The 18,311-nt window shown below is 41.7% G+C and overlaps 2 protein-coding genes across 2 annotated transcripts in view; one reads left to right on the forward strand and one right to left on the reverse strand.

Moving 5' to 3' along the window:
* Positions 1 to 933: 933 nt before the first annotated feature.
* On the reverse strand, positions 934 to 1,890 carry LOC107119249 (olfactory receptor 6C75-like). The gene has a single exon (XM_015421712.1). It carries the CDS (start codon positions 1,888 to 1,890, stop codon positions 934 to 936), a length of 957 nt encoding a protein of 318 aa, XP_015277198.1.
* Positions 1,891 to 2,553: 663 nt separating this feature from the next.
* Positions 2,554 to 18,311, forward strand: part of LOC107119251 (semaphorin-6A-like) — a 30,068-nt gene continuing 14,310 nt past the window's right edge. The window contains exons 1-8 of the mRNA XM_015421713.1: positions 2,554 to 2,680; positions 9,983 to 10,097; positions 10,384 to 10,444; positions 10,690 to 10,752; positions 12,284 to 12,385; positions 13,808 to 13,898; positions 15,657 to 15,776; positions 17,628 to 17,716. Of these exons, the coding sequence (XP_015277199.1) occupies positions 2,554 to 2,680; positions 9,983 to 10,097; positions 10,384 to 10,444; positions 10,690 to 10,752; positions 12,284 to 12,385; positions 13,808 to 13,898; positions 15,657 to 15,776; positions 17,628 to 17,716 (768 nt within the window). The remainder of the gene's footprint in view (positions 2,681 to 9,982; positions 10,098 to 10,383; positions 10,445 to 10,689; positions 10,753 to 12,283; positions 12,386 to 13,807; positions 13,899 to 15,656; positions 15,777 to 17,627; positions 17,717 to 18,311) is intronic.

The following is an 18,311-nucleotide window of genomic DNA, read 5'->3' on the forward strand; positions in this document are numbered from 1 at the left end:
TTTTCTGAGCACTTTATAGTACTGAAATGGTTTTAAATTGTATAACGTGTTTTAAATGTTACTAAATTATTTGATGTTTTATCACTGCAAGATTTCTTGCCATGTAAGCCGCCCTGAGCCCTACGGGGGAGGGCAGGATATAAGTTTAACAAATAAATAAATAAATAAATAAATAAAATAATTGTATTTTCATTTGTCAAGACATGTCAGTTCATTAGAAATTAAGAACCCCACAAAATATGGGTTCATTTACTTGTACACACCATACATACCCATTAAATTCCATCTCTGATATTGACATCAGGATAAAAATAGATCTATTTGAACAGGAAGTTGAAATTGAAGATTTCAGAACAGGAATTCATTAATATCCATGGGGAAAATGTTGATGTGCATTAGAAAGAATACATTTTCTACAAGTTAGCATTCATCCATGGTACTTTGTCAGGCCACTGACTTAAATTGATTGTAAACTAATATGGATTTTAACATATAGTCTTCAGGTCCAGACTCTAGCATTCAAGCTACTGGAGCACTACAAAGCTCACAAGCCTTTCATGAGATACATGTTTAAACAAATTAGTCCAGATGGGTACCAAATGAGTAAGAAAAGCCCAGCGATAAACAAAATCTATCCTAGTAAATAATCCTTCATGGTAACTGCAATAGAAGCATTAAATGGGTAATAATATCAGTTAGTATGATCATGTGGGCCCATTATGCAATTTTTGAAGAAATAAAGAATTACAAAGTATATCCCATACTATCTCAAAAGTTAGACCTATCATCAGAGTGCCTAGAGTTAGACTTACTTAGCTTCATGGAGGAAACAGTCCCTCCTAAGACATGATAATTCAGCATGGCAACTGATTCTTTCTTCACCATAAAACAAAATTAAAATTTCTGTTTTAAGATTAGGAGGGAAGAAAGAGTTCAGTGAAGTCTAACGCAGTTTGCACATTTGGTAGCCGTTCTTCTTATGGCCTCCTTCACCTCTTTGTTCCTCAGGCTGTATATGAGAGGATTGACCAGAGGAGTCAGGATGGTATAAAAAACAGAGAAGGCTTTGTTCAGCTCTTTCAGTTCACTGGCATCTTGCAAAAGGTACACGGTGATGAGGGTGCCATAGAAAATGGTCACCACAATAAGGTGAGAGGAGCAGGTAGAGAAGGCCTTCTGCCTTCCTGTGGTGGATGGGATTCCAAGAATGGCTGTAATGATGTGTGCATATGATGCTATGGTTAAAATAAATGGAGGCATGGTAGAAATGGAGGTCAGAACAGCCGATACGAGTTTGACCTGACTTGCGTCACTGCAGGCCAGGTTCATCATTGGAATGAAATCACAGAAGAAATGCTCAATCACATTGTGGCCACAGAAGGATAACTGCAATATAAATGCTAACAAGACTGTGTCTATGACAAAACTGCCAATCCAAGATCCAGCCACAAGCCAAAGGCAAACTTTGAAATCCATAAGAACTGAATAATGTAAGGGTTTACATATTGCCACGTAACGATCATATGACATTGCTGCTAGGAGGTAGCATTCCGTTACTGCTAAGAACACAAAAGCCCATAATTGTGCAATACAGCCATTCACTGAAACACCACGGTTCTCCGATAAGAAGTTGACCAACATTCTGGGGAGAATGGTTGAGGTGTAGCAGGTCTCCAAGCAAGACAAATTGCCCAGGAAGAAGTACATGGGGGTGTGTAGGTGCTGATCTGTCAAAACTAGGATAACAATAGTCAGGTTTCCGCCCAGGGTCATGATATAGATCATTAAAAAGACTACAAATAGAAGGATACGCAGTTCTTGGAGCTCTCCAAATCCACGAAAGATGAATTCTGTGATTATGGTCTCATTTCTCCACTCTAGTTTCTGCATGACTGGTGGAAAAGAGAGTAAAATAGATACAATCAGAATGAATTTCCCCCCCATCCAGTTCCCCAAGTTGTATGGGTTTGTATGGGTTCAGGATCCCATTCAGATTTCCCTATGGTTAATATAATAAGAATAAAGCTAATTTCAAACAGTAATTTTAGTAGGCTACCCAAAGTTCTCACCTTTCTGCCTCACCATCACTGAACCACTTAGAGGAAAATACAGCTTGACCGCTTTTCATGTTTTATCTAATAAGGAGTAGTCACTGCTTTCTATCACTAGAAATGTAAACACTGATTTGGGCTTCTTAACAAAGAACTGAGTTGAAACAAGAGGCCTGGTTGTGGTCCATGGGAAAAGCCATGGAGATGTGATTAAAAATGTTAAGGGACATTAGAGGTTGAAGGGACTGGGTTAGAACCAACTGACAGTTCTACTGGAGAAGAAGTGAGGAAGAGTTCCTTTGATCATCCAAAAAGGCTATGCTGGCAATTGTGGGCCCTGCATATGGGGCTTGCAGTAAGGAGGGGAATTGGAAAGACTGGATTAATCCAGACCTTTCATAATCCAAGGACCTTTCATAATCCGGTGAGTAGCAAGGGGAGTGGGGCTAACAAAGCCAACATCCTAACATTGCACAAAGCATACCAGAAGGTCAGATGCAGCATGACAGAACCCTACAATTATGGAGAAGCAAGGGAGTGGATGATAAACACTGGGAATCAATCAAACAGCAAATGGTCTGCAAGTACCATTGCTATTACTGTGGAAGCTGTGGGCCTGGTCAGTTCCTGTATGAAAAACCTCTGACGGTCCCATACAGAGTGCTCTAAACTGCTGGGTAAGATGTAATAATGAGTGCAAATAAATCTCTCTGAATTTGCATGGGGAAGTGTTGTGGCTCAGTGGAAGAGAATGATGTTCTTCGCATGCAGAAGCTCCCAGCTTTAATCCCCAATAGTACGTGATACAAAGTAGTATCCCAAGTAGTAGGTGATATGAAAGAGGTCAACCTGAGAGTCACTGCTAGTCACAGTAAACACACGTATTGATAGATCGTGTGTGTTCATGTGTGTTATGAGCAGTTTAGGGAGCCTATCTGATGATGCAATGAGAATCAAATACCTGCTTAATACTTCTTTGCATCCAGCTATACCTGATCACAGTATTTAAAAATGTCGGGGGGAACGGCTATCGTTCCCAGTCACTCTCCATTCCTAGTGAGTCTTGGTTCATCCCCGCTCCCTTTCAAATAATGTAAAAGGTGTCAGGTCACAGCAACCGGGCAAGTGGTTTTGGGCAGGAGGGAAGAAGAGACTGTTGACACCCTAAGGTCTTAGGAGCCATCTGTGAACTTTGGTTAACGTGCTTTCTGCGGCTTATATGAACAGCAACAGAACTGGAGAAACAGTGTGCTGTCCCTCAATGTGTAGCTTAATGGGTGGAAATGGCAGGTGAAACTTTTCATGGAATTGAGGTAAGTGCCACAGTCTGGAAAATAATACCCCAGGCTTCTTCTCCAGGCTCCTGGCATCCCTAAGCAAAGAGTGATTACCAAGCCTTGCTGACCATTGTCTGCATACCAAAGTTGTACCCAGAGATACTAGCCATCATACTTTGTGGATTGGAGAATACTTTAAATGCTGTTGTCATATCTTTAAATAAGTGTCACAAGTGTGACTGTTTTACCAGGCATTAAAACAGCCTATTGGTGATCTTTGCCCAAGGCATCATCACTGAGCCCCACTTATCATGGAAGACATGGAAAGTGGGAACCAAAAAATCTTCTTGAATTACTTCCGACCTGCTTAGGAATCCATCAGAACTGGGAATGAGACTGGTAGTGGAACTCTCACTCATTCATTACCTCATCCTCTTTTGCAGCCATATCTGTGCAAGAGTTTCTGAAACGAGTCGTTCTCATTCCTTTCCCCTCCCTCACTACTGCATACAGGCAAGACTGCAGAAGACACTTAGTCAAACTGTGCTAACAATGCAAACCTAAGCAGTGTCACAGCCTTATAAGTGTCTCTCTTCTTAGGATTAAAACAAAGTTGGAGTCCAGTGGCACCTTTAAGACCCACAAAGTTTTATTCACAGTACAAGCTTTTTTGTGCAAGCACACTTCCTCAGATACAGTGCACACAAAAGCTTATAAATTGAATAAAACTTTGTTGGCAATTAAAGGTGCCACTGGACTCCAAATTTGTTCTGCTGCTTCAGTCCAACACAGCTACCCCACATGACTCTATCTTATTAGGATTGTACTATATAAATATAGTCTAGCAGCAGGGATCTCCAGCATGGTGCCTGGGGGGTGCCATGGCACCTGCCAATACCTTTCATGATGCCCACCAAGTCCTTTTTAGAAAGTGGGTGGGGCCAATGGCACTGTGGCCCAGCAGGGCTTCTAATTGCCAGTCTGAAATCTGATTGACTGTACAGATCACAATAGCACTTCAGTGACAGCTGCCACCTATAATGACACCTCTTTTCCAGCATTTTTTAAAAAATTTACTCCTGTTCTCCCTTGCACATGGGCTTCCTCTGTGTGTATGTGGTTGGCTTCACCTACAGCTGCCACCTATAATGACACCTCTTTCCCAGCATTTTTTTAAAAAAATTACTCCTCCCTTGCACGTGGGTTTCCTCTGTGTGTATATGGTTGGCTTCACTTCCCACATGGCCATTTTGTGGCTGCGTCTACCACCCTGTATTAGAATTCAAAAGGTGCCCACAGGTTCAAAAAGTTTGGGAACCTCTGGTCTACCAGTACCATCCTAAGAAGGGTTGCACCCTTCTGAGCATTGACTCCGTGTCACTTAGAAGGGCATAAGGATGACACTGTTAGCGACTTCTGCAAGCAGGACAGCAGAAGACATTACATACAAGTCTCAGCCTGCTTGTGCTTTCAGCAACTGCCTGCAGACATAACTAAAACAGATGCAGTTTCTCCATCTTTGAATCCCTTTATTCTTATCATCATAAGCCAGCATCCTGTGTCACAAGCACGGTAGCCAAGTAGTTGACCATGTCACTGTTTCAAACAGATGGATAAAAGCTCTACTTAGTTCTGTGCAATAGTTACAGAGTAAGTGAGACTTGTGCTCTTTTGTTATCTGTCCACCTTCTTCTTGTTTTTCTAATGGAAACAAATAATACATTCAGCACATGCAGGTAATGCTTACCTGAAATCTGAGGGATAAGAAATCTTGAAAGAGCCATCCTACATTTTTAGTCATTCATCAGGAATAATTCTGGGGTTACAAATCTGAAAAGCACCGATGCAAAATCTTTTGCATTTGCTCAAGAATCATATTATTATTAAAGTGGGGAGATGAAGGCTCTTCAACCATGTACCTGGATGATTTGCAGTGACAATGATCGGCTCTCTCCTTCATACTCAGGGTTTCCTATACGGACTGTAACTGCTTAAGAAGAAAGCAAGAAACAGTAGATATCCCTCTCCTAATGAGACTCTTGGGAAATGTTTAATTCTTAAAGAACATTACCATTTTCTCTCTCAGTGGTCTGTGGTTAAAAAGAAAAGGTCAAGGGAATCCAAAAGAGTTTTTGGATTTTTTTTTAATGATAGCTGTTTCTCATTTTTTTCTTAAACCAATAATGTCATTATAAAGAGCTGAGGTCAATAGGTTGGATCCAGCCAGTTTCTCTGTTAGTGAAAAAGGGCGGAAGGATACCTTTGACCACCCAAAAGGCTACATTGTAGATTATGGGACCTGCATTTACAAAAGCTATTAGCTGTTTCCTCAGTCCTTGTTTCAATCACTATGTTTATGGGCTGGGGAATTACAAGATATGTCTTTCTCCTGTCTGTAACTGACAGCAGCTGTTCTGGATCTCAGGCAGGGATTTTTCACATTACCTATTACCTGATCCTTTTAACTGGAAAGGCCAGGAATTGAACGTGGGACCTTTACCGGTGTATTTCTTTTACACCGTTTATAACATTTATACACCATGCCTGGGTTTTAATCAGAGTTTCTAAACTCCCCAGAAATGCCTGTTAGCCTTAGATCACTGTCCACCTATATTCCTCCTGTGCCAGCTGTGACGATTACTTTGTCCCTGGCCCAATATGTACCTGGAGCAGGTTATTAATACAAGAAGATCAGCTTGTGCCTGCATCATCCCACCTAAACTGTTCCAGGAACTTAGTGAAATCTTTCTTTAGGTACATGCTTGGGTAGATTTGTTCCTGCAGAGGATAATGACAATGCAGTCCTAATGAGAGTTACACCCTTCTCAGCCCATTAACTTCAATGGACTTACAAGGATGCAACTCTGTTTAGGATTGCACTGTTAATTTATATATTCAAGGTGTATAAATATTAGAGGGACTGCATCAAGTCTTTGTGTTTCCTTCTGATCCCAAACATATAAACCATGTCAATCCAGAATACCATTTAAGACGGATCTTTGCTCCAGGCCAAAATTCCAGGTAATGACAGCTGGAAGCTGAGACAGGTATGGTACCCAGAATTCGGATGTCATGGTAGTTCCTTTCTTCCTAAGATAACTCTCTCTTCAGCAAAGATAATGGCCATTAGCCATGAAGGTGAATCACCTCCATACTCACTCGACTTAGGGTTGCTAACCTCCTGGTGGGCCCTGGAATTCTCCCGGAATTATAGCTGATCTCCAGACTAAAGAAACCCCGAGAAAATAGCAGCTTTGGAGGGTGGATGGAGTAGCATTACATCCCTGCTGAGCTTCCTCTGCTCCCAAAGCTCTGCCCTCCCCAGTGTCCACCCCTAAATCTGTTAAAAAAAAATCCAACCCTGAGGTAGCAATCTTAATGGGCCTATTCAGGAGTAAAGACCTACTCTAGAGTAAAGTAAGAGAGTCAGGCAGTGGTGATGGCTGGGAGAAAAGGCAGAAACAAGCAAAATTAGGAAAGGAAGGGCTATTTTACAAGCAGCCAATAAGGCCTAGCGTATCCACAACCTAAATAGACCAAACTATCCAAGGAGCAAGGATTAAGGCATCTCTGGTCTGTAGGAATGAGAGCTGCAGGCTTATCCAGCAGTGGTAATATAACTACCTCAGGCCTAACCAGGGTTACCCACTGCCTGAAGGGAAAAAAATACCCTGTCTAGAGTTGCCAGGTCCTTTGTCAGGGTCAACACTCTGGTTTGGGGGCAAAACCCTATGGTAAAACCAGCCTCAGACCATAGAGTTTTGCCCCCAAACCAGAGTGTCTTTCCCTGACATCACTGACTCTAATCCTCTCCCTTTAATGGCAGTTTAATGAAATGTTATTTACCAAGTTAAGTTGTTTGCCTCCATGACATGAAAAGCTTCAGCTGCCCCTTTCTACATGTTAAGCCTTTATTAAAGGGGCAGGACATTCCCCCCCCCCCGGCCTGCTGGCATCCCTAGGCTTAAGGGTCACCAGGTTCCCACCGGCCACCAGCAGGTGATGGGGTGTGTGGAATGGAGCTTGGGGAGGATAGGCACCTCAATGGGGTACAGTACCATAGAATTCACTCTCCAGAGAGTCTATTTTCTCCAGGGGAACTGATTTCCATAGTCTGGAGATGAGCTGTAATTCTGGGGGATCTCCAGGTCCCACCTGGAGGCTGACATCCATACCTAGGCCTAACCTTGTAGTAAAGGTGCAAAGACCTGAAGCTGTAGCAAGAAGACTGGAAAGAATTCTGTCCCCCACAAAGCAGACCTGGACACTGAGTCTAAAACAACCAAGAAGATGTTGCTTAGGAAATAGACTTCCTTGCCTTATTGGTCCTCTCTGAAGCCCAGAAACATCTGTAAAAGGCAATATGTACTATAAAAAAGAAGGTCCCCCCCCCATCTGGAAGCACCATTGGGGATTGGTTTGCTCCATGTGTGTCTGGCCAAGTACAGGCCTCATCTCCCCTGTCCTACCCCATTTTATTTGCTGGCACATCAGCATCTTCACAAATAGGCACTTGGGCCAAAAAAAAGAAAGAAAAAAGATGTTGTTCCCTTGGGTTTCAACAGGAAACAAATTTGCACTTGCAATTTCTTCCTCAGCCGCACAATTGGAATGACTTGTGAGATGTAAGGCAAGGAATCCTCCTTCCCGATTTCAGGCAGATAGGAGAAAACATTCTATAGGAAATTATAACTTTCACTTTCAAGGCAGGCAGAGGGAGGTATGCTCCTCAAATGCCCCTGGACATGGCCCTCCCTGGCCACCAGTGGGGGATGGGGGTAGGATTGCCAGATGAAGCTTGGGAAACTCCTGGACATTTGGGAGTGGAACCTGGGGCGGGATAGGGACCTCAGTGGGGTACAATGCCATTGAATCCACCCTCCAAAGCATCCAGTTTCTCCAAGGAACTGATCTCTGTAGTCTGGAGATGAGTTGTAATTCTGAGGGATCTTCCGGTCCCACCTTGAGGCTGGCATCGCTACAGTACACAGGACCCTCAGGAAGAGGGTCATAGGTCTGCACTGGGAAGGGTGAATCAGCAAAAATCCCCCCCTCCATTCATGGAAATCCTCCACTATATCCAACCCCACGGTGCAGTCCTGAAGACATTTTCCTAGGAGAAAGAAAGCCCCGTTGAATAACTGAGTAGACCAGTCTTGTTCCCTGTGTGTTCACGAAAGCTTGATGTTGGGAATGCCGTCTTCGTTTTCATGAACATCCTGTGATCATTATTGTTGCTGTTACATGACTCAGAAACAGTCTCCTATGTTCCTTGTTGGCTATTCAAGCCTGATTTGTTTGTAGTAGCTAAATGAATGCTTCTGTTTGACTTTCAGAGTGTAAAGTGAAGACATTAACAGTGTGATCCTAAAACAAATATTTTCCTGGGAGTAAACCCCATCAAATAGACCCGAGCAGGATTCTGAGTAGCCCTTCATAGGATTGCACTGCGTTTCTCCCTGCTGAATGACTATGAGACTGGGAATCTTGTTTCTTTATTTCACGCTGCAACATTGTGCTGTAGTGGCTTTCCCAAAGGATCAAGGGCCTACTGTTCTATTGTCTAGCGAGTGTGAGTATTACACTGAGGGAAATCGTGCTGTTTGCTTCCTCCAAGCACCTAGTCGTATGTTATTGGTTATAAGTCTGAATGAGCTAAAATGAAATGGCAAAAAAGCAGTCAGCAGTAGATAAATGCAGCATAAAACCAATAAGAGAATTGCAATGACAGCCATAAAACAGATCCTTGTTCTCAAAACTCAGCAACGGCTATATCAAACATACAAACAAGAAAAGTGGGCTAATGAATTTATTTTTGCCAGGTTCCTAAAAGATAATAGACTACATGTTTTGGGGAAAAGAAGATCTAAAAATGATGTTTTAATGCATAATAATAACACAAAGTGTAAATAAATAGGCAGGTATTAGGCAAAATATTTACAGGAAGGCAATTCCATAACTGAAGTGCCACCATAGAAAAGACCCTGTTCTTGGTCGTCACCCACTTCATCTCAGACAGTGGGGGAAATACAGAGCATGGCTTGGGATACTCATGTGTGCTGGGACGCTTCCTGAAGGGGGAGCAGGTGGTCCTACAGATACCCAGGTCCCAAGATGTTGAGAGCTTGAAAGGTAAGGATCAATACTTGAAATTGTACTAAAAAAGGCTTGTACCTGCAAATACTGCGACTGCTATATTCCATACCAATTTAGATTTCCAGACCATCTTCAAAGGCAACCCCTAATAAAGTACACCGTAATAATCTGATGTCTGTGTGATCAGAACCAGAGCTAAATCTTCCTCTTTAAGAACAGACATAGCAAGCATGTCAACTGAAGTTAATAAAAGGAATTATATATCACAGAGGAGACTTGGCTTTCCATTTTCTGACATAGACCTAACAACATTCTGATACAACTTCTGATACTAAAAAGAAATGGAGCTAGCTTCGTCAGCATACTGATGCCTCTTTCTTTCAAATCCCCAGACCACCCATCCCAATGGTTTCATGTGGGTTTTAAACAGTATGGAGGGAAAGACTGGACTTTCTGGGAACCCCCCCCCCCCGGCCGGCAAGCCCCATTATAAATAAACTTGGATTTGTTTGCTGTTTCTCCTGAACTGAGTCTCGGTCTTCTTTCCCCATGGTATAGACACACAAGGTTATCCGCTGTTTCTGGGCCATGCGTCAGAAGCTGATACGGGAGAGAACACACTGGACATCCAGCAAGCAGTGATCATGGGCCGAATCCTCTACATTGCTGTTCGGTCAGTTGCTTGTTCCTTATACCATTCTTACTTTCTTTATAATACAAATCATTCCTCCACTCCTTGAACCATCATCCAGCATAGATTTTGTCTGCTCTAGTCCCTGGATCCTGGAATTACCTTTTGGGTGGTCAAAAAAGACCCCTCCTATGTCCTTGCCAGCTGGTAAGATCTAACCCACTCTCTCCTACAAAGCTAAACACTGGTCATTGCACAATAACTGCCCTCTGTCACCGTGAATTGTCCAGGCTTATCTGACCATCCATTTTTTTTCTTCTGTTTATAGGGACAATGTTTACACTGTTGATATAGATGCTTTATCTACAGGAGAAATTTATTTTACAAAAGTAAGTACTATTGCTTAGACAGATGTCAGTTTCTTCTCTTAGCTGCTAAAATATACAAGTTCCCTGAAATATGAGATCACACAATCCCCAGCATAGATTTTTTGGGGGGCATGGTGAAAGGAGACCCCTCCTCCGCTGTTCAGTAGCAGGAAAGCTGGTTGGATCTCAACCAACAGCTAGTTGTTGTCTTTACATCTTATGCCATAATGTTGGAGGCCTAACTGATTTCTTCCTTAAATTTGCAGCAATTGACATGGGAATCCAACGAGGACAAAGTGAGAACATGCATTATGTTGGGGAAATCTGAGGTAGGAAATATTCTTGACTGTTATATTAATTGTTAATCTTTGGCCCATTCTGCACCTAGCATTCACTCCATTGTTTTACCAAACCCACAGTGGGACAGAAAAAGATGCAGCCCAAACCCACATTTAAATGCCCCGAGCCAACACAGCACTGATTGCAGAGTCACCCCTGAATGGCCATAAAACGTCCATAGATCGATGCAGACGGGTACCATAAAACCGAGAGATCAAAGGAAGTGAAACCAGCATGCAGTATGGAGGCTTCCATAAAATCTGACACTCAATCAAAGTGAAAGTGGCATGCAATGTAGAAGGGAATTTCTGTTCCAACGTCGGTTTGGTAAAACAGCAGAGAGAATGCTAGATGCAGAATGGGCCTGAGAATGTTCTGTTTGATGTGGAATAGCTCATGCCATTCACTCACCAAGAACTGCTCTCTTCCACTCTTACCTCCCATCAACCTAATGAGATCACTGGACTGGATGTTTCCAATGCGGCCCGATTCTCCTCCCTTCCCTGCTGCAGTGTCCATCCCATGTGGTCTCTGTCTGTGGGGGGGGGGGTCCCATGATCCCCAGCATGGATTTGGGGGGTGCAGTCCCTATTCTCTTTCAACATTGGCAAAATCTAGCAGGATCCAACCAACTGTGTTCACATTTTCTGTTTGTGCACAGACCTTTGACTGCATGCACAACATTCAAGCATCAATACACATTTATGGAGATGAGAGGCTGCACACTTTCTAACTAATGTTCAGCACTAAGCACGGCCACTGAAAAAATGGGTTGGTGCCTGTTAAGTCCGCACTTAACAAAGTAGTCAGAGAGTGATTTCAGCAAAAACTCAGGTTTATTCAGCTCGACAATCAACTTCTCCAACACGGTACAACTCCTCATAGCCCGAACAGCTTGTCCATTTCAGCTGCTCGGTATTTAAACATTCCGGGCTAATGTAGCCATACCTACTGTACAATTCTCAACCTATCAGGTTGTTCGCATAATAGCCCAATCACAAACGTTCCCACCACAGACAGTTCAAATGTGATTGGACACCATACTTTCGGCGCGAATCCCAGCCGACGTCTGAAGCTTAGCATAGCTTATCTATGGGATGATTCACACTTCATCCCCGTGCATTCAGGGCAGCATCTGAATACACTACAGTGCCTACTTGCTTTCCCCCTCAATTTCATCCTCACTGTAGCCCTCATCCCATACAACTTTTGCTCACATGGGTCCCACATTGCCAACATAACGATTTTTGGTAGCCAACAGGAGCCATTCTACCTTCTCTCACCAGCAAAATGCTGGTAGGATCCAACCCAATGCTTTCAGTTCCTAGCAAGTAGGGCTTTTTATGTATTAAAGACAACTCACTGTCTGCCTGACCGTTAGCTTATTATTGTCACTTTAGGCTTGGAGTGGATCATTTGCAGTATCCATTTTTATTCTAGCCCTAGCAAGACTTCTATTTCTATATAAGATGCTGTAATTAATTTGCTGAAATCATATTTCTCTTTCTGCTTTTTTTTCAGGATGAATGTCATAACTTTATTAAGGTCCTTATAAAAAGAAATGATGATACATTATTTATTTGTGGGACTGATGCCTTTAGTCCTTCCTGTAGGAACTATAAGGTATCTTTTGCATTCTTAAGCTTTTACTATGAGCTTGCTGAACTTTCTGCTTTGAGCTGAGTGGACTATTTGTATCATACCCAATGGGAAATTAATTTCCCAGGGTTACTCATAGGGATAATTTATTAGGGTGGAGTTTGCAATTGAATCTTGGTCCTTTCTTCCCTCCCTAGCTGCTTTTGAGATGGATACATGATCTGTGAAGATACAATTAGCTGTCTGAGAGGGGTTCATATCATTGGCTTTCCCCAAAAAATTTCCTCAGTGTCTGGGGAAATGTTATTTAAAAACCTATAGATGCATTCTTCCACAACCTCAAAGTTCTAGCAACTTCTGAAAAGCACATCCTAATGAGTCAAAAAGGCTAACAGAGAGAAATCCCTTCAAGATTAACCCTTTGAGAATTTAAAAAAAGAAAAAGAAACCACATTTTTTTGGGGGAAACAAAGTGTTACTTTGGGAAAGAGTTATGAAAGAGTTATGGTTTTGTTGTTGTTCTTTTTTGTGTAGAAGAATGCAACTGGAGAAACAGAAATGTTGTAAAAATCCATTAAAAGATGCTTTTTTTTTGTTAGCCAAAAGACAGATTTGTAGATATAGGTAATATAATCTTCAATACACAAAGTGCTGGATGGAATCTATTACTTGTGTCAATTTGTTGCTATAACTGCAGTACATGGGTGCAGTTTTCCTGGAATTCCCATTGCTGGAGTCAGAGAAGTGCATGTACAGGGACTCATCAACATCCCTTGAAATCTTACAAAATATCTTTATACTAAAATCTCTGCAGAAAAGTTGAAATGAAGGGGGGGGGTCTGCTTATCTCTAGGTTAATTCCAGTCTTTCATTTAGATTTACACGAACTTCACTGGGTAGTTCTCCAAAGTTAAAGGATTTATGTACAATGCTAGCTAACACAAACATAGTGAACTTCTTTATGGAATGGGAAATCTAGTGTATGACTCAGATGTACAAAACTGTTCTTTTACATTGCAAAATGGTAGAGTTACTTGTTTGCTAGAACCAATAAACCATTTAACCTAATTTTATCTAGAAAAGATCATGTCTGCATAGAGTCTCCTTGTTAAATATATGGGACAGATAACGGACAGGTTACAAGGGCAGTTACATAGAAGGGGTTTCCCCAAAAGAAGCAATTTAATACACAGTTTTGCACTGGTTGGGATCTACTTTTTTAAAAAAATTCTCTACCACCCAGTTCTCCTCCTTACTGCAGTACCATGGCTTATGACCACTCTAATCCCATGATCCCCACATAGCTGGGGGGGGGGTTGTCGGTTCACCAGAACAGGAAGGAAGGAAGGAAGGAAGGAAGGAAGGAAGGAAGGAAGGAAGGAAGGAAGGAAAAGCTGTTTCATTTCTGTTTCTTTGTAAGGAGATTCTAAGTTTCTTGTTCTCTAGATGGATACTCTTGAAATTGAGGGAGAAGAGATCAGTGGAAAGGGCAAGTGCCCCTATGATGCCAAGGAAAACAATGTTGCAATGTTCTCAGGTAATAAGGAAGGGGGGAAATGTTCAGTTTTATAGCCTTCAACATTCAAAAGATGGTGCAGCACACGGCATTGACCTATAGTGGAATCCTGAAGGAAATCATAAAAAAATGTTATATCTCATCTTCTAGGATTCATTGGTAAACAGTACAGAAGTTGTATGTCTTGAGGGAAGACCTTTGGGGGGGCATTCCCTCACTGACCCACCTTTCTATTCAGTTCTTTATTGTTATGGTCATTTGACCAAACATATAATCAGTTTTACAGTTTACAGAATAAACAACATTTATAGGATAAAACATGATCTAATAAAACTTAAACCTGGTTACGATACAATTTCCATAGCCTAAGGATCAACACACAGAATTTGGCTACTTGGTACATGATCCTTGGGTTCTCATTACATAAAAGATAATCAATCTTAGCTTTTTTCAGTAAAACCGAGAATCCCCCTTTCTATTGATGTGTTGCTGCATTTTAATTGTGGCTTTTAACTGATTTACTCATATGCATTTTTAAAGTCGGTTTTAATATTTCTGATTATTCTTCACCTTGGAGACCTTAGGATGGTTGGAAAGGTGGCCTAAAATTGTTCTAAATAAACAGAATAATACAATAATAATGATTTGTACATTTTAGTGGTAGGATGTGTGATCCAGCTTTCAGTATCTCAGTGTTGGGTTGGATCCATTCAGCTTTTGTGGGGGTGGAAAAGGTCTGACCACTGACCTCAAGGACCAAAACAATGCAGGACAAGGGCCCCAGTTAGGAGGGGAACTGGGCAAGATAGAGCAGAAATTATGGTTGGATCCAACTCCAGATTTCCAGGCATTGCAGCAGTTGTAAGCAGTGTTCTCTCTAAGCTGAGTTAGTGTGAGCTAGGTCACAGTTTTTTAGCCTCCGGCTCAAATTTTTGTCTTCACTCTGGAAGGATGGCTCCAGAGCAAACTAATCTATGCAGCAGCCAAATCCCTCCCTCACAACTTTATTGCCAGGAGCTCACAAAGTAGAATTTTTTGCTCACAAGACTCCACAGCTTACAGGGATCATTGGTTGTAAGGTCATACTATCTTATGTGAGAAAATGGTACTGCCCTTATAGTTCAAAATGGCACTGTGCAAGCCATTGTATATAACTGATCAACTGAAATAAAAACCACTTCTAAGGGTTATTCCTTATCTGAAAATAAGTAATATATTATGTTAACTGTATGACAGTGACAGAATTTTCACTTTGGGGGTTGCTGATTGGCTGAACAGTTTTGTTTTACTAGGAATCTTTGCCTTTAGATTCAAATATTGTTGTCATTCAAATATTTATCATATTTTGTAGCCAGTTGACTGACGGATTAAGTAGCTCTATTGAACTTGTAATTTGCCTTGAGTCCCAGTGTGAAAGAGAGACTATATTTGAAAATATTTCTTTTAATTGCCTTGGATTATTTTCAGTGGCCTATTCCATAGATTACCACTGACCTGGATGGCCCAAGCCAGCCCAATCTCTTGTTAGATCTCGGAAGCTAAGAAGGGTCATCCCTGATCAGTATTTGGATGGGAGACCACCAAAGAATGCTAATGTCACTATGCAGAGGCAGGCAATTGCAAGCCACCTCTGAATGTCTCTTGCCTTGAAAACCCTATGGAGTCTTCATAAATCAAGTTTGACTTCACAGCAAAAAATATCCCATAAATTGATGAGGACAGGTAATTGCACTCTTTTCCCTCCTCACTGTATGTCTCTTTTCAACTCCAATCCCAAAGGTGGATATCTGTATTCTGGCACTGTGTCAGACATCAGGTCCATAGATCCACTCATTTACCGGAGTCTTGGAGACACCCCAAATCTGCAGACAAATAAAAAAGATTCAAATTGGTTGAAAGGTAAGTGTACAAAGGAGGGGGGGCAACACTTTTGAACAAAGTTAGGTGACTGATAGTCTTTGGTCTGTGCTAGTGTATAGTTCAGTACTTATTCATCATCTTGTGATTTTTTTTTACACCAGCCACTATGTCTAATCAAGCTAAGTGCCTATCAATGTTTCACAGAACACTGTTATGTATAGAGCATGTATAGAATTCTAGGGCATTTGTTATGCAACACCAAGTTCCATCCATAAAAACAAAATAACAGAAATTCCACTTTATTGCCATGGATTACTGAATAAATTCTGCTAAATTAAACAATTTGTAAATTCTAAATAACTACATCGTTAGGAACACTTCAGTTTGTTCATCATGAATGGGTGTGTTACAGAACTGTTCTATAATGAATGGGGAGCTCTTGCTTGTAGACATTATTTTAAAAAGAAAAAAATGGAAATTATGAATGAGATTCAAGAAGAGCCCGCTCGCAGGGAGGGCGGGGTAAAAATGCTCTAAATAAAATAAAATAAAAAATAAAGATTATGTTCTACTAACAATGCGTCCTTTCTTTGGAGAAAGGAGCCTTCCTCTGGCACCAGGAGGCTTCTACCAGTGGAACACATTTCTTCTAGTGGAGGAAGGTACTTTCTGTTGGAGGAAGACTCCACCTTTAGCAGAATACAACCTTTGGATCCAATCCTAGATTCTTACAATTTTCTGTTAACACTATAGTACTGTTAGAATTGACCAAACACATATTCTTCTGCTTATGACTACAGGCAATGCTATCAACTATCTACGACTAAATTGTGCATTACAGCTAAATTATACATACTAAAGACATTGCTCTCTGATTCATGGCTTTGCATAATTTGTCCTACATCCAAAGTTTAGATTTATTTTCTTCAAAGACAGAAGACAAAGTGGGAATAAAATAATTTGTAATTTTGTTATGAGGAGTTAAAAGATATGAACTGTGGGATGCCTGGAGTAATTAATCCCATTAGCGTGGAGTGATCCCATGCCATGGGGGTTTTGGTGAGGCCACAGAATGGCCAGCCTAGCCATATGGGCAGACAGGAAATGATGGTGGCAGGATCTCATTAAGGTAGGGGAAGTCATAATGATGCAGGCCAGGGAAAAGGAGGTAGCAGGAAGGTGGTGGGAGCCATGGCTTGGATTTCACTTAAAATGTTTGTGGATAGAACAGTTTCTGCCCACAGAACATGATTTCTGTACATCGTGCTTCCCGCTACAGTCAAAAGCTCCTCCTGAACTGCTACTCTTGAGGATGGGGGACCTCCAGGAATAGCCTGGAAGGAGAGTCAAAGGTCTGTCACTAGATGAACTGCTACTCTTGAGGATGGGGGACCGCCAGGAATAGCCTGGAAGCAAAAAATGTGAAAACCACACCCCCTTCCACCTGTAGAGTGTTTAGGTGGGATCCAAGCCCTTGTGTTGAGGATCTAAAGCCATATGAAGAGGAAGAAAAAAACCATGATGGTTCTCAAATACTGGAAAGTTGTAGCAAACCATGTATGCACAGCATGTTGGATTTAGCCAGCTTTTGAGCTGGTAAAAAGAAACGAAAGGAACCCAACCCCTTTGATCACCACAGAAGACTATACTGAGGATCATGGCACCTGTTTGAAAAAAGCCATGTGGGACAGGGGCTGTAGCAAGGAGAGAGGTTGTGTGAGATTGAGTGAAAAAAACTGGCTACATCCAACCCAACTTCTGCCCACACAGTCTTGCATGAACTCCACTAAAATACATCCAAATTTTATCTTGTCTTTTGCTTAGATTTATTACTCTGGTTCCTATTCTCATTTATATGTCCATGATTGGATCATTTTGTTCTGTCTACAGAGCCTAACTTCATCCATGTTGTGGATTATGGCAATTATATGTATTTCTTCTTTCGAGAAGTAGCAGTTGAAGTCTGTGACACTAGGCAGGTAAGGGCCAATAGAGAAGGGGTAGGTAGGAATCATGTGGGAATGCATCAGAATACAGAATACAGGCACTGTTTTGGGAAGACCCTGCCACACATGTCAAGGTTTGGTTGGAATAGGGCAACATATTACCCTGATATACTGATCTGTGAATAGTAGCAAACTGTGAAAATCTTCTCCCTAGCCCATGAAGCTGGAATGCACATGGTAGATAGGTTTATGTTAAAATAGTTGCAGTAATTAATTCTTGTGACTGATTAAAGCAAGGAAACAGATACACCTGGAAAACCTTTATCATAATAGCAGAAATAGGAGGGGAGGAGAGGCCATAGCTCACTGGTAGAATATCAGCTTTGCATGTGGAAGGTCTCAGATTCGCTCCCCAGTACCTGTACTTAAAAGGACCTGGTGATGTGAAAGGCCCCTTACTGGAGGTGGAGGAGGAGGAGAAGATATTTTTATACCCCGCTTTTCTTTACCTCAAGGAGTCTCAAAGCTCTTTACAATCACCTTCCCTTCCTCTCTCCACAACTGTCACCTTGCGAGGTAGGTGTGCCTGAGTGAGTTGTGAGAGAACTATGACTGGCCCAAGGTCACC

The sequence above is a fragment of the Gekko japonicus genome, unplaced genomic scaffold (genome assembly GCF_001447785.1).
Source record: "Gekko japonicus isolate JY-2015 unplaced genomic scaffold, Gekko_japonicus_V1.1 scaffold3209, whole genome shotgun sequence".
NCBI classification, from domain to species: domain Eukaryota; kingdom Metazoa; phylum Chordata; class Lepidosauria; order Squamata; family Gekkonidae; genus Gekko; species Gekko japonicus.

Excerpts from the sequence above, each read along its gene's own strand:
- LOC107119249 (XM_015421712.1), bottom strand. The coding sequence starts at position 1,890 with ATGCAGAAACTAGAGTGGAGAAATGAGACCATAATCACAGAATTCATC.